Raw genomic sequence first — 16679 nt, forward strand, 5'->3', positions numbered from 1 at the left:
CCAAAAGAAAGAAACATTACAATATCATTTGAAATCCTATGCCTTAGTGTCTTGAATTCTGAAGGTAAAGTGTGGCTGAATATAGCATTCTGCAAATTGAAAATCAATTTGCACTCGTAATATCTGTCTTGCTGTGTGTGGTTTGTGCATATGCGTAATGTACTTTTTTGTTACTCTGCTCTTTTTCTTTTTAACATATACCCTTAAGAAGGTAGGGGTTTTTAGAAATACTAAAGCAATTTCTGGGAGTTGCTGTTCTTTCCTTTTTCCTTTGTGAACCTGCTGTAAAAAAGAATGCGTTGTGTATGTTCTGTTGTTTTTTAATTTAGCTAAAGCACTTAAACAAGGCCAGGGGAGCTCTTCAGCTGCCCTTTTACCTCTGTCCTACTCCCACATGTAGGTACTCATGGCTCATTTGCTGTCTTCTCTAGCTACCTAATGTAACCTAGTAGGGCATCTGTGGTGGTTTTACCGTACTAGGCAGCTGAACACCACAACTGCTCTATCAATCCCCCTCCTCAGATGAGGAGGGGAAGAAGTAAAGGAAAGAACAACTCACAGGTTAAGATAAGGATAATTTAATTAAAGGGGGAAAAATTATTAAGGAAATATTACTATTAATTAAACAATTCAACTAAAGGGGAAAAAAGGGAAAGGGGAAGAGGGAGGGGGGAAAGGGAATAACAAAACAAAGGCTATGTGGAAGTGCAGAGGAAAGAAATTACTCTGCTTCCCACAAATGAGTGATGCTTGACCACGTCCTTGAAGCAGGGCCTCAACACACGTAGCTGGTGTGGGGGGAGGACAGACATTTTTGCAACGAGAGCCCACCCTTCCCCTTTTCTTCCTTTTTCCACCTTTTATGGCTGAATATGACATCGTATGGTATGGAATATCCCTTTGGTTGGTTCAGGTCAGCTGCCCTGCTGATGTTTCTCTCTCACTTCTTTGCCCACCCCCTAGGAGGGTTAGAGAGAGTCCTGATGCTGTGCCAGCACTTCTCAGCAGCAGACACAACACCGGTGTGATACCACTGCTGTTCTAGCTACAAGTGCAGAGCACAGCACTGTATGGGCTGCTGCAGGGAAAGTTAACATCCCAGCCAGACCCAGTACAGCATCCTAGTCCAAGTGTGTACTGTGCTGGACAGACAACAGACAGATGCTAAAGCAGGAGCAGGCTATTTCACAGGTTCTTTCCTTGGGTAGAAAGGAATTGCAAATTAATTCTTAGTTTCGCTTGTAATCTTGCTAAATGTATAACATGAAAGGTGACCCTAATGGGAATTCCTGTAATTACTGTAAGGCTGTTATGAAAATGCCAGTTGTTTCAGAATTCGTGCAGGATATTTATTTGAAATTCTCTTCCCTTTAGCAAACAGTAAGGGTAGTGATAAACTACAAGAAGACACAGAAGACAGTAGTAAGAGTTAGTCCACATTCACCCCTTCAAGAACTCATACCAATTATCTGTAGTAAATGTGAGTTTGATCCTTCACGCACTGTGTTGTTGAAGAATTACCAGTCTCAAGAAGCCCTTGATTTGACAAAATCTCTTAATGACCTTGGACTAAGAGAATTATATGCCATGGATATCAGTCGAGGTAAGATAAGATAACTTTTGTAAATTGATCTAATAAAAAAGATAGCTACTCAGTATTTCAATAAAGTATACTTTTTGCTTTGGTGTGAGTAGTTTTTTGGTGGTGGTGTTTTATTTTTGTTTTTAACATGTGAATGAATTAATTTCAAGCAATTTGGTATGTATTTCACTGATCTTCCACAAAATTCAAACTGAAAAAAGTGTAGCTGTAACTCTATTAGGAAATGTTATATAAAGGTTTTATTTATTTTTTTTTTTTTTTAGCAAAGTGTTGGGTAACAGCAAAGGTGGCTCAGTACAAAGCAACATTTAAAAACAATTGCTTTCCTTCCCCTGCCCCTTCTCAAAAAGACCAATAATTCTGTACTTCCCATAGCTCATAGAAGCTGTGCAGGATCATGATAAGCTAAGAAGAACAGAAACACCATAGATACATAGTTTTGCTTTAAAATTCTGAAATATTAGACTATTGTGATAGTGCTTTCCTGTGTAATATTTATATTTGTTAATTTCATATATAGATTGAGAAGGAGTAATAATTATCTTTGTAACTGTGGTCTAGTGGCGGCACTGTTAGCTAACTTGTCTATATTTGTGCAGACATCCTATCATGGTTTTAACTTTAGCTGTAGGCCTATCTCTATATCTCTATAATGAAAGGCTTAATACACTGTGATTAAAAATTCTATACAATTTGTTTTATTAAATTTCAGACGTTTTTCACAGGAAATTTTTGCCCCAGCATTGAGTGTACTAATAGCAGACTCATTGCTATTCTAGACCACTGTTCTATTTTTGTCCATGGTTTTCTATTCTGCTCTAACTGTGCCCCCTTAGATATGATAACCTTATCCTTTGGTTTCAAAAGTTCTCTCAGCTACTTCACAACGGGCAGTTATCTTGAACAATCGGAGAATGTCAGGTTTGGAAAATGAACATGTTCTTTTCCCATGGAAAAAAAAAATAGTTTTTCATTGAATTCTATTATTATTTTTTACTTGCCTAAACATGTTACTTGGACTACATGCAGCCACAATGAATTGTCTTGTTTATTGTCTGGCTACTACTGTCTTCTACAGACTGGCAGAGCTACCTTTTGCACAGTGTGGACCACGTGTCATTTGAATCAAATAACAGCCAAAAATCCCTAGGAGACAATACAAGGGAATACACACTTTCCACAAGGCAGTGCCCAACTAGGAAATCTAGATGTGCTACAGTTCATTCAATGCAAGCTAGTTCAGTGTTTCCATTTTGTAGAGAACTTCTAAGCTCTGAATTTTCAGCTTTCTTCATGAAAGTAAATAGTGAGATGTGCCATATAACAGACTTTAAATGTAAACTGTATTTTACTCAGATTATATTTTTATTATACATTCCTTTTCCATTCTCCAAGTTATGGTCAATCCAAAATTTACAGAGCAAAGTATTTTATATTCTAGTCTTCCTCTTCAGAAATGTAAATGGAACCTCTGTCTGAGATTCCAGTCTGTGGTTGCATGTCTTCAGCCTCACTCTTAAATGGTGTTTTTAGCATTGGGTGGTAAAGATATGTATCCTTTTACTTCAATTATTTTTCCTAACGTTGAAGTTTCAGCTTGGCTTTCTGTGTTTGTAACTTCTGACTACATCCTTGATTCAGATTGAGACTTTCTTTCTTTTCTGTCTTTCTGTAGCCACATCGCCAGTCGATTTAAACTTACCATCTTTGCAAGGTAGGCTTTACTGAAATCTGCAGTGAAACTGTAGTACTTACATGATACTACCATCCTCTTCTATTATAACATCTGCTTAACTGTGACAGGAACAATTATCTCTGTTCTATCATAAATGCATATTAAGAAAAGTTAACACACAAATGGATGTACTTAGCTGTATATAAAATATTTCTGTATGGTTTCACTTTGTTTAATTAAATTTATAGTCACACTTATATTGATTCTAGTCCCACAGTGGTCTTGTTGCTGCTTTCTGTTGGTTATTGCATTTGCATTCAATGAGATTTCTTTAAGAAAATTAAATCTAGTGAAAATCAGAGACACAACATCTATATTTACAAATTGCATGAGTTAAGACCATGAAAGGAGGATAAATTCTGCAAGATGTGGTTGTCTTTACCATGACTGCATGCCAGTTGTATGTGCAGCATCTATCAGGTCTTTCAGTGATGTTTCTCCGTAGCCATGCCATGTGCATGATTGTACCTGACCTGCCCCACTTCACACTTTGCTATGTATTTAAGCTGTTGGGAATTGTGAACTGAAGAAGTCTCTTCAGACCAATGCTCTGTTCCCTGCTATGGCCTTTGTCATATGAACTGTAACATATGACAAGTGGGATGGGCTGGGTTAAGTGCTGGGGGTATTAATAGCAGCTGAAACTCAGCTATTCTGAGCTCTGAGAAAGAGGGGACGAACACTGATGGTTGGAAACCTGTTTATTTTACAGCTTTTAGAAAAAACTATTAATGTAAGCGATTTATGGTGTGCTTTGTATATCCTTCCAGAAGGCTTATGACAGACAGTGGAAAAAGTAAGGATATGGGAGAAATAATCTGTGCAATAAATAACATCTAGAACTATTGTTTCCTATTTTAGATGCCTACCAAATGTCTGAAAACTCAGATGTTCTAAAAGAGAAAGAAAACAAAGGGTTTTTCAGCTTCTTTCAGCGAAGCAAGAAAAAAAGAGAACAAGTAAGATGTAACTTGATATAAGCAAATCTTCTATAAACTTATTCACATTGAGCTGTCATTACTGTTGATTGTTTTCTGGAAAGTGTAACTTATTTTTGTCTTCCCCCTGGATCCCAAGGCTGCCAGTGCCCCAGCAACTCCATTAATGAGCAAGCCAAGGCCAACATTTATCACAAGATCCAACACTGTTAGCAAGCAGTATGACTCAAGCACTTTGCCATCTGAAATGCCAAAGAAGCGAAGAGCTCCTTTACCACCTATGCCAAATTCTCAGAGTGCCCCCCAGGAACTTGCACAAGCCCAAGCCAGACCAGCATCTGATACTGTGAAATCTAACAGCCTTGATAGGAATGAACAGGTTAGTTACATTTGCTTCACTTCTTTTAAAGCAAGAAGTTTTGAGAGAGTAACCTTGATAGCCTTGTTACTTTAGGCCTCAGCAGATATATGAATGGTAAATAAAAGTGCAGTTCTTGCTTTTAAAAAATTGAGTTTGAAAATAACTACAGAAATTGGAAGATGCATTTCTTCTAGTCTTTGTCATGTACGTGATGTAGCTGCTGTATTTTGGAAATGGAAAACCAACTTCTTATGCAAGTTGTGAGGATCTTTTTGGTCTTTTGGATGAATAGCCTTTACATATTTAAATGTTGGAACATTGCCTTACTTTACTGTGTCTCGTAATTGATGTTTTAGTTTTATGTGTCACTTTTCATGTTTCAGTTATATACGAGTAGTTTATTACATTACTAGAAAAAGAGGAAATCCTGGAAAAGAATCTTAAAATTCTTGTGCTTCCAGCAAGTTAAAGTGAAGTTTTAGTTTAATGAAACAGGGATGTACTTGATTGAAGCTTTGAGGTGCTGGATACATATTTAAGTTACCCATATGCACAGTGCACTGCAGAAATTCTGCCATCAGAATTTGGGAAAAGAGTTGATGCATTGTGCAAGGTAGTTCCAATATTTTCAATTGTGAATTCCAAATAAAGATCGAGGTTAAAATTGTCATTACAAATAGAAGCTTCTTTAAAAAAATGATATTTTGATTTGAATTGAGAATTTAAAGGTAGTCCTCAATAAATGAGGTTATTGGCATGCTAAAAAGATAAAATGCAGAACTAAATGAAATTCCAGGCTGAGGGATTAATTCTGTGTTAGATCTAGAGATGAGAAATTTCAAACTGTGACTGCCTATATCTTTATATGTTGATTTGCTCTTTCATTGATGCACAGAACCACAAGAGAGCACTGTTTAACAGAAGTTCTGAATTTGTATGTTGTGTCCTGCTGAAAAGCTTTATTTTTCGGAGACAAAGGTTTCTTTCTGTATTTTAATAAAAGGAACTTTGGAGAAAAAAAGAAATCATTCTTTTTTTACCTCATCATGTTTGTCTTTTAATTGAATTCATTTTTTTGGAAAATAATTTATTAATGTCAACATACTTTAGACATAATAGGATATTAATCATTTAACAGTAATGTATGACTGCTGGGCTAGGATCTGTCATTCAACAAAATTGCTTAGTTTTATTATTTTATACTGATATTTCTTATTCATCTAAAGTGATTTGACTGAAGTTGAATAACTCTTGAAAAAAGGACAGAAGTCCACATAGAAAAAATACACAGAATTTAACTTTAATCAATTTTATACTACTTTTTTTTATACTACTTTTTTTTTTTTAGAGCTTTGAAGCTTTTGGCATGTTTTTTTTTTTTTTTTTTTTTGAGATTATTCCTGTTTAGTTCGGATTTGATTGCACAGTAGTTTATTAGATAATGTAGAGCTTGGGACCTAAATGTGAGTTAGTATTTGCTGCGCACTTTGATTTGGGTTAATTCGTGTAAAATATTATGTCTTTTTAATATGTTTTCCATTAAATATCATTTAGCGAATTAATTTGGACTGCAATAGTACATATTGCTTAACTTGATCAGGAAGATCCAATGGGAGACTTCCTTGGAGGGCAAAGCTGCTCTGGAGGAATGCTGAGAGATTTTCAGAGACAGCCTCCCTGCAGCACAAATACGTCCATTCTCCTATGTGGAAAAAAGAGTAGGCATAAAAATAAACCATCCTGGTTAAACAGAGAGCTGCTGATAGAGTTCAATTGCTAAAATGTGAGGGATGGAAAGGGGACAGAACAATTCCTAAAGAGCAATGCAGAAGATCTTATTGGACATACCTAGATGTAGACAGGAACATAAAGGCAAGCCTGGAGCTTGGAGTGACAAGAAGTTTCAAGAATAACACGAAGGCTTGTATGTTAGTAGTAAGCTCAAGTACAAGGTCAAGTGACTTATCTCCACTTCGACATGGTTGTCAGCAACACTTATGTTTTTTTTATTTTTATTTTTAACAAATCAGTAAGGTATGGATTAGACAGAAGAAACTCAAGATAGGATGAAAACCTACTAAACACTTCAAATGGTTAATGGTTCAGCCATTAACCAGGTGTGGTGCGGCTGCTGAGGAGTTCATAGTATGTCTAATACTGTTAAATATAATTATAAACAACCCAGATGATGCAGTTAAATGCACCCTCAACAAACTTGCAGTTGACACCAAACTGGGAGGAGAGAGGTAGGTATGCCGGAAGAACCACCATTCAGGGAGATCGCAACCGTCTGGAATTAGATAGGATCTAATCGCACTGTTCTGATGCTCAGAAGGTATTATAGGGAATGTACAGGTATTCTCTTGCTTGGTGACAGGATGAGGGCCTTACAGGCATTAGTTGCTTAAGAGGAAGTTCCATTCAGGTATAAGAAGAAAATTCTCCATTGTGAAAACAATTTAATGTTGGAATAGGTTTTTCAGAGAAGTGATAGGTCCCTTACTGGAAATAATGAAGACATGCCTTGGCAGGCTCCTACAATAATCTAATCTAAGACCCTGCTTTCAACAGAGGGTTGGACTGAATGATGTCCAGAGGTCCTATCCCACCTAGACTTTTCTGTTTCACATGGGTGAATGAGAGTCTTGATTTTCAAAGCCATGTGTACATAACGGGGAGAACAGAAAAAATGTGATAGGCCTACCTGACTAACATAACCCACTAAAAGATACTTGTTCGGCTGTGAGATTGAGTGCTACCTGAGTAATATTGGCAAGAGGAAGGTTTGGAAGCTTGTTTCTCGTAGCTTCCACTGAAGTTTCTAAAATAAACAAAAAGGAACCTAAAAGGAACCTAGCTTCTGGTTTTATTTAACTGTAAAATAAAGGACAGTCCCCTTAAAAGCGTAAAGTGTTAGGTGAGGGACAATGTAAAATTGTTTTATTTAAATAAAATGTCATCTGTAGGATTTGCAACTTTATAAATGAGATTGAGCACTATTTAACTGCATGGTAAGAATTAGTCTTTAGTCCATGAATTTATATCCTAAATACAGAATTTGAAATGAGACATGAAAACTTTGGAGAATAAAGTCAGTTTTGATGGTTGCACAGCATTTTTCAGCTATAGCATGTGCATCGATAGTTTCTCAAGCCTAAGTGACCAAATAATACCATTTTAGTCCAATTAATTTCTCAGTAATGCAGCAAGTATAATGGTCACACTAGATTACAATTATTTCACTGTAAATAATACAGAAATTTGCTGTCTTCTATTCCCCATTGTTGACAATGTGCGTCTTGCTGCTGTAATTTAAAGTGGTTCAGGTTGCTCTTTAGGCTGACTGGTGTGTTTGCTAGGCTCTTTAATGTGTCTGGGAGTTTTACTGTTGCATTACATGGGAGTTTTAAAGTGTCCCATTATATGAATTTTCAGAACTTAGAATATAATTTTTTAAGGGGTTACTTTTTATCTGCTTCTGTATTACTCAAAGCATTTAATTGCAAATCGTATTGCTTTTAAGAATGCCTTAATTCTGAAGCCTTCAGTTTATTTGGCAAACTGGATACATACTTCAGTTCTTCTCTGGACCAGGATGACCTTTCTGCGTGTGCCTTATTATAGACAAAACTCTTTTTATAATATCCACAAGGAAGACAAAGTGAAATGTCAATTTTGCCTGGATAAACTGTTTGCATGGTTTTGACAGAAACATGCCAAAGTAGTAACATCAGACAGCAGTGAAACAAGCCAACTTTAAGGGAACAGTTTTCTCACTGTTGTCTTTCTTCAAACTCAGTGTATTGTAGTCCAATTTCTCACAATATGAAAAAGGGTTTTAACGTTTACCTCCTACAGCTTCATCCCTTCCCTTAAGAAAGAAACTGCTTTCTCTTTATATGAACAGTTACATTCTGGTATGAGAGTTGGATTATTTTTGTCTTAATTTCAGAATGATTATGGAATTAGGTTTTGAAGTTCCTATTTTTAGGTGAGAAATTAGTATGATGGCTGTGAGGGTGTGGCTTTGACAAGTTTTTTTTTGCATGATTTATTTATTCTTTGAAAGATGCAGAAGATGACTAGTACAGTTTAAATACTGTGTTTGTCCAGTAAACTTCTATATTAAATCAGTTGGAAAATCCCTCATTATTTGTTAGTTCTAATTTTGGGCAAGATGGCTCTTGCCAGAAGTGCATTTAGAGCTAGCAAGTTTAAAAACACTTGAAAGTAGAGAGGACTCTCAAGGGTTTTTGGAAAGTGGTAATGTATAATGCAGTATGTATCCTCAGTTTTCATAAAAGTAGATGCAGTTTTCCAGTAATAATGTTTCTTTAAAAGAAAAACATTTGATTATATCCAAAATGCCACTGCCATTGTTCTTCTGAATGCTTTATTTATAAAAACTAGACTGATACCTTCATATCTTTTCTTCATGAATGTTTGTCTCCATACACTGTTTTCAGTTTTTGTAAAGAAGTGTAAGTAAACTGTGCTTCGGTGGAAACAATTAAATAGAGATTTTTAGTCAAAACATCTACAGTTTAAAATGATAGATTGAACTTCTCAAGTGTAGAAATACAGCTTGCTTTTATTTACTCAACCATAACTCCCAAATAAATTGAAATTTCTAGTCTACCCCTTAGAAAAGCAAGAGAAGATGGAAGAAAATAGGAGGGTTAGGAAGCAACTAAACCATAAAGTGTTTCTGAAAAGATGTATTAGTCACTGTCATGGATCAACTTGGAAGATTGCTGAGAAGGATGAGTTCCATATTTCAGAAGTTACACCAGAGGCTCAGTTGCCTGAAGCTTGATAGCTCTTTGAAGGAGAAGTCAGGCAATGGTACAGTGAGCACCGTGGTGAACCTGGGGAGGGGTCTTGAATAAAGCCAGCATTACCCGTGAGATGAAATGCTCAGCACTGCCTGTTGGCTCTCACTGAAGTTTGCATGAAGATCATTTGATGCCATTCTGATATAATTCAGAATTTATGGTGGACACTACATGCATCATCTTTTCCAATATACCAGTTGTATAACCTTCTTCACTTTTTTTCCTATTTCTTGTACTGGCAAGTAAACAATTTAGAGAAGTTGTACATGATTTAGAAAAATTGTAGGAAAGAATAGTGGTATTGAGTTTTGGGACAGAATGCTATCAGCTGAATTTTTCTCAATATTTTCTGTATGTCCTTTTTTTCTGAATAGTCAGAGGTACATTGGTTTCTCCATAGTACTTCGGCTAGGTTGAAGTATTTTGGGAAGCTTAAGTCATGTAACAGAAATTTTGTGGAGTAATAATTGTAAGAGCAAATATATGTTTTTTTTTTTTTTTTTTTTTTTTTTTTTTTTTTTTCTGGGTGAGTTTGTTTGTTTTCCCCTGTTAAAATTGTATGCTTGCATGAAGGGAGAAAACAAACACTAACAGCAGTATGGTTAGCAACATGCTTTGTTATCCCGTTTCACTGCAGAGCCTCCGTTAAACTTAGTTATCTGTGGAGCAAAAGAGGTATTGGTGATATGAAAATATGTATATAGTGACCCTTTTTTTGAAGTATGCACACTGAAATGCTCCACTACATTCTTTCCCAAATGGCTTTTTTCTTCCATTCCATCTGCCGAATTGCTGTGGCTTAATTAACTATCTTATGCTGTTTTGAAATGTTTAGAAGGGTCCACTACCATGTTACAGAGGCTGGAACTTGGGAATCACCAGTCCCTGTAACTGTCAGCTTGGGCTGGTGTGGGATTTGGTGCTGTAGGAATCTGTCTGTATGCATCTGAGGCTAAAAATCTGTGTCCCCACTTGCTTGTTCCAGGATGGGGAAGGATTACAGTGTGAAAAGTGGAACTTGCACACATGTTGTGGAAGTTACAACAAATGTGTTCGCTCTTGTTTCTGAACAAGCACAGTTAATAATTTCAGGGATTCTAACATTAATTTTAATTTAAGTGCAACTGATAAAGCACTGGTTATCATTGGCAGTTGGTATGACACACGAACGCCCAGATGTATATTCCAAAACTTTGTCAGATATGTCTTAATAACATTATTTTAATTTTTTTTCCATCTGTTTGAAGTACTATTTTCACATTACAGCCTTTGTTAGGATTTGAAAGCTCTTAATATTCATATGTTGAATAATTCCTGAGAAAATCTGTTCAACACTTGAACCTTAACTGGAACATTTAGTACTTTCTCGAAATCTCTCTGCAAATCGTTTGTTTCTTTAGATGCAAAGGGCAGTAGAAAGGCTTATAAAAGTCTTCTAGTAGCATTTGTGCTCTTACGCTGAGAAAATTCCCCCGGGGGCGGCCCCGCCAGTGCAGGAGGGAACTCTGGTGACATCTGTTTAGCTGAGCGAGTATGCGCAGAACTCTGTGCCAGCCAAGTCAGCTGAGGGAGTCTGTGCAAAGCAGATGAGGATGCAGGCCTTTGAACAGAGAAGCAGTGTCTCTGCAGAATGAAAAGGAGAAAAATGGAGCTGCCCAGCAGCAAGAAGGAAGATGATTTAATGATTTTTAAAAAAAAACAAAACAAAAAACAACCTAATCTGTGGAAGTAATATTTTATTTGACATTCCATCCTGCAAAAATTCAGATGCTGAATACTATTAATTCACTTTATTTCAAAACTGTTTGGGAACTGTGAATGAGAAACTATTAATGTGTAAAGTGTTTTTGTTGTGTGAAGTTTTAATCCAGGATCTGACTTGTTAAAAAGTATTCAAGCATGCAAGTATTTTTAATTAGGAGTGGAGTGCTATGTCCATATCCTCTGCTATTTGTAAGAACATTTCACCTTGTGCTTTGTTTTCCTCCTTAAAACACAGAGCCCCCCTTTCCTGTAAAAGGTGTGAGTTACTTGCTTTGGCATTAAAATCACTGGTAGAGGAGTTGTGTGAACGTTTTGGACGTTGCTGCTCCTTGCAGTACAAGCAGAGTATTTAAGGGATCTGTCACACCTGACTCTGAGGTGGGATGTAACATAACAGATGACCGACTATCCCCAGGGTAGCTCAGGGGATCCTTTTCTCTATCCCTGGTCATTCATTAAGATATTCTGCTGAGATCTAACAGGTGCTGCCAAACACTGCTTCACAGACAACTTGTGCCAATATCTTTTCTCTTGTGAGTAATTTTCTTGATAGTTTTGATTACATAGAACCAAGTACTCTAGCTTTTTGTTTTTAATACCCTCCTTGCTGTAAGATGTATATTTCTTTTTCAGTGGTAGCCTGATAGAGAAATATTTTATTCCCTGGCTATTAGCATGGTCAACAGTTCTGTTGTCAGTGATGTTTTTGAAAGGAACATCAGTGAAACAGAGAATTGTAGGTATATTTATGTCACCTCTGTTACTTGATGGTCTGCTTTGTGAAGTGAGCTAGTTAATTAAAGCACTAAAATTCTCCCTACATCCCCACATCCATTTCTTGTGTGGATCCTTCTAGCAAGCAATGAACATCGTTGCTGGATTCTATTATATTGTTGAGTAGACTAGATCATAATTACTACAGAAAAGGTAGCTGTGTCCAATGCCAAAATACGCTTTACTGCTAGGGTCCTAAATGTCATCATTCAAGTAGATTTTGAAATTCAAGGTTTCTTCAGCATAAGGCAAACTGCAGTTAAGAGCAGCAGGCAATTTTATAGCTGCTGTCTTTTGGAGTTGGAATATATATATATTTTAAACAATTTAAAATGCAATTGGGCTGCGATATCATATGCACTGTCTTCATCTGGTGTTCTGTAAGGTAACCTGTGTCCATTTTTTTTAATGCTTTTGATTATTTGTGAATTAAGGAAACAATTCTTCTACTACAATAATATGAGAGCATTATTGCAATTTAGCATCAGTGGGTATTAGAATTATTGTTGTTACAATTTATTACAATTAAATATGAATAGCTATTGTAAGACAGTTGTCCTTTCCAATATAAATTTTGAAAGATGGCATTAGAAGAATTTCTATAAAAATCCAAGTATTTTGAGTAGAGAAGCAAAATCCTAATCATTACATATGCAATCCAATTAGGAATGTTGTTGCAGGAAACGTGTCATGTCATTTCAGTTGCCTGTAGCTGAAGCTTTTTTCCACAATGATTTTAGCTACTTTTAGAGAAGATTTATTTAGGTTTTGTAGAATGGCCTTAGGGCATAAAGAATACAAATTCTCTGTTACTACATATAACAACCGATTTACTGCTGTGTCTTGAACCTTTGTGAATATATTCAATTACTCTAGAAAGTCTACATATTTTTTAATTGTAAGAATTAAGATGAGAAACATAATACATTTGGTAATAGGTAGACACTCTCTCCTGCCCAAATATATATTATATATACTTTCAGAGAATAATTACTAGAGCTATTTTGTTGGCTTTAATTGCTAATAATCTTTTTCCTGCCCTGTCTCCCTCCTTAGGTTCCTCCAGGATTAGTAAGAAAAGGCTCTCTGCCACTCAGTGACACAGCTTCTGTGAACTCTTTACGGAGGATGAAGCGCAAAGCACCCTCACCACCCTCTAGAACACCAGAAGATCAAAGTGAAAGCAGTAATGAGACTGGTAATCGTTTTATACTCTTTAATTGGGAGGCAACAGAAAATATGGCGATTTGGCTAAACATGAAAGAAATACCACCCTATGAGATAAGGACTTTAAGTAAAAATTGTGTATGCCAAACATCTTCAGATTATAGGGATTGGTAATGCTACTTTGAGGTTGGCTCATGTTGTGTGAAAAAGCAAGTTTTAGGGCGTGAAGATCAGGAAATAAAAAATAATATAAAGGTAGTTATAATTAGAGGGGGATTCATAGGATACAGAATGAGAAGAGGAATGTAGAGAGAAGAATTTATGTAATTATTTTATAATTCCTCTGATCAAAAACTCAGTTCTCTCAGGTTGAAAAATACCTAACAGTTGATATTAAAAATATCTGAGAAATGTGACAAGCAGTGGTTGCTTAAGAGAAGGTATATTTCTTGAGGAACTCACCGGTCAGTCAGATCACAACATTTTATCTGGGTCTTTCACTGGTGTAGAAATTGATAAGTAATACTTCTCACAAAACAAACAAACAAACAAAAAAAACAACAACAAAAAACTTATTACTTGACTTTTTGCAGTAACAGAGTCAACAGAATCAACCCCTACTAAAGCGGAAGAAAGTGTCACTGAAATGTTGTCTGAAACAGGTTGGTTTTTTTTTCCAAATACATTGGTAAAATCTGCTTCATAGTAAACTGCCATAAAGTCATAGTAATAAATTATTACACTGTAGATATGTCTAAAGTATAGGACTGATTGTAGTGACTTAAATCAATTACCTTTTCCATTGATGTACAAATAAAGCTTTCTAAAATACAGATGTTTTATCTTCACTGTCTACAGAAACACATACAGTATACTTTCTATTGGTTTCTGTGCTTCACATTTTAAGAAACTAAACAATATCCCTGTTTTCCCTCTTTTCCCCATAATGAGAGGAGGCAAGAACAAGCTAGAACTTCAGTCATTTGTGTATGTCTTATAAGAGACCTTTCAAAAGCCAAAGCCCAGTCTTGTTTTAAGAACCCACTTCTGTGCTGCCCTTGACTTGCATAACCTAGGGGTAGCAGCAAATCTGTGTGTGGTTGCATCTGAACAGCCTTTGAAACATATGTTGTAAATATAAACATAAATTGTATGCATGAATATTGATTATAATTTAAGCGACATTGAGTGCTACAGAAAAAATGTGATATATAAATGTATAGCTGTTTAAAATAAAATACAGTTCTATAGCTGCTGAACACTACTTATTTTAAAGTCTTAAAGTTCTCCTGTTTGTACTGTTAAGTACTGCTATCGGTAAGTGACTGTAGGGTTCAGATACAAGATACATCTAGGAGTCTTAAAATTTGCAAAAGCCTTTAGAATAATCAATACCAGTGTAGTCTGGAAAAATCACTCCTCAGTGTATTTCACTAAGGATGAAAAGCTTAAACACTAAGCACGTGGAATGTCATGAGCAGTGTATGAGGCTAAACACACAGTTACTCTGCTAGTTGACAGAAACTCTAAAGCATTAGTTTTCCAGGTAGTTAATTGGAGGTGCCAGTCAAATTGGTTGGAATGGTAAAAGCAACAAAGACCTGTAATAAGTAGATTCGGTCTCAATTTGTGTGTAGGGCAACTTATGTAAATTGCCAGAAAAGATGTTTAATAGAAACAATAGTGAGAAAAGTCTTAGGAAGAATAAAATATTCTTAATAAATAGGAAGTATTAACCTACATTGTGCAGTCTGATGTTCAAGATAATGATGAGGACGTTAACTTTTCCTAGTTGTTGTAGCAGATGAAGAAGGGTAGTCACTTCTAATTTTAAATGAATCATTCTTAATGATATTTATTAGTGCTTAATTTTCTGTCTTGAAAACTGTGTTCTTTTCCATGTGATAGGTCTAAGATGAAAAGCAAAGTTACCATGCTATGATTTAATTGTTTTTTGCTTTCTTGAGCTTGTTTCTACCTTAAGATTATAGATTGATAGAATTTCTGCATCTCCCATCACTGTAATGTCTTGAGAATTGCATTAGATAAACGGCTGAGCTTCATAGAAATATCTCATTCACTTTTCCATAGATTTCGTAACCTCTGCTTGAGGTATTTAATTTTTGTGATTAAATATTTTAATCTGTAATGGAAAGAAATAGAAAAAAAAAAATCATCCTCACTGGGTTTAGAAGTCTATGTTGAGCACTGGGATTTACCTCCATAGTTAATGACAGTTTTCATTCTGTAGTTCTGATTCTGATGTCTTGCATTCTTGCAATGTCCTTTGTTGACCATGTCATGCAATGTGTTATTTTTCAATGTAGAGAGATGTCACATAACACAGACTCATTGTCCTGTCCCGTTGTGCCTCCCCCACCCCTGGGATGCTGCTGCTCTCTGGTGGCATCTCTGAAACCATCCAGAGGCCTGTTTATAAAGAGTCCTCTTAGCAAAGTCTATAATGCTTTGAGAGCTGGTATTCACTGGCAGCAAAATCAATTTCACTATACTTGTCTTATTCCTAGTCTGAAAACTATGCATCAAACTTGGTCACCGTTTTATATAGATAAGGTAAAATATTTCAGTATGTATGTAATTGTTTAATTGGACATAATTTTTAACATTACATGTTAATGTAGTTCCTTCCATTTGGATTAATACTGCTTTGAGTGTCAGGCTTCTAGAAGCATAGAGTTTTTGATCAGCTGTGATTGGCAGTTCTGTTATGCATTGCTCCTTTAGCAAATAAGTAAGTAAATTTTTAAGCTGTGAATATAGTGCTACTTTCTGCCTTATAATGAACCATTACAAGCATTCAATAAATATTTGGTGTCTTAGTAGTTCATAGCTAGTACATAACATGTATGTTAATTGGAACTATGCTTTTGAATAGGCAACATTTCTATTATGAAAACAGGCTGTACCTTGACAAAAGTGATTTGAAGGCATACATCAACTAGAATAAACATTGAAAGAGAATTAATTTGAACATTTGGGATCATAAACAACAATTTATCCTCAATTATGATTTTTGTTCCCCTTCCCAAAGCTTAATTAATGCTCAGTCTTTTTTTTTTTTTTTTTTTTTTTTTTTTTTTTTCCTAGGGGAAAGGGTGAAGTGGATTAAAAATCTGTAGCTTTTTTCTTTTCAATAACTTCCCATTAAATAAATCCCTTGATATCATCATCTTGGTTACAGAATCTCTAAAACCTTTTTAAGGAGTATAGGATAGAGTAAAAATACTGACAGATTTACATGATGTAGTCAGGCTTTTTGGCTTTGGTATTTACAAGCGTAAAGGCTCAGAAAGCAGTGTCAGCCTGTTGTCCATTGTGCAGAGTATTCTTACTGACACAAAGGACACTTGCAGTTGGTTAATCAGTCATAAGTCATTTCTTCACAGGGTTGCCCTGTGGGTTTTAACAACGTTCTTTCAGGACTATTTGAAACTCAGTGGCTGGTGTTCATGAAGGATAAATTATACACAGACAAAAATGT

General features: G+C 35.7%; 1 protein-coding gene across 11 annotated transcripts in view; it reads left to right on the plus strand.

Annotated features, from left to right (window-relative positions):
• The window catches only part of COBLL1 (cordon-bleu WH2 repeat protein like 1), an 81897-nt gene that overhangs the window by 51377 nt on the left and 13841 nt on the right, over positions 1-16679 (plus strand). For 10 of the 11 annotated variants that reach the window (XM_035331348.1, XM_035331347.1, XM_035331340.1 and 7 more), the window contains 6 exons: positions 1375-1603; positions 3279-3317; positions 4200-4297; positions 4416-4655; positions 13067-13208; positions 13771-13839. In XM_035331348.1, the coding sequence (XP_035187239.1) occupies positions 1375-1603; positions 3279-3317; positions 4200-4297; positions 4416-4655; positions 13067-13208; positions 13771-13839 (817 nt within the window). The remainder of the gene's footprint in view (positions 1-1374; positions 1604-3278; positions 3318-4199; positions 4298-4415; positions 4656-13066; positions 13209-13770; positions 13840-16679) is intronic. The other variant, XM_035331339.1, reaches the window with a different exon arrangement.

The sequence above is a fragment of the Oxyura jamaicensis genome, chromosome 7 (genome assembly GCF_011077185.1).
Source record: "Oxyura jamaicensis isolate SHBP4307 breed ruddy duck chromosome 7, BPBGC_Ojam_1.0, whole genome shotgun sequence".
In the NCBI taxonomy this organism is placed as follows: domain Eukaryota; kingdom Metazoa; phylum Chordata; class Aves; order Anseriformes; family Anatidae; genus Oxyura; species Oxyura jamaicensis.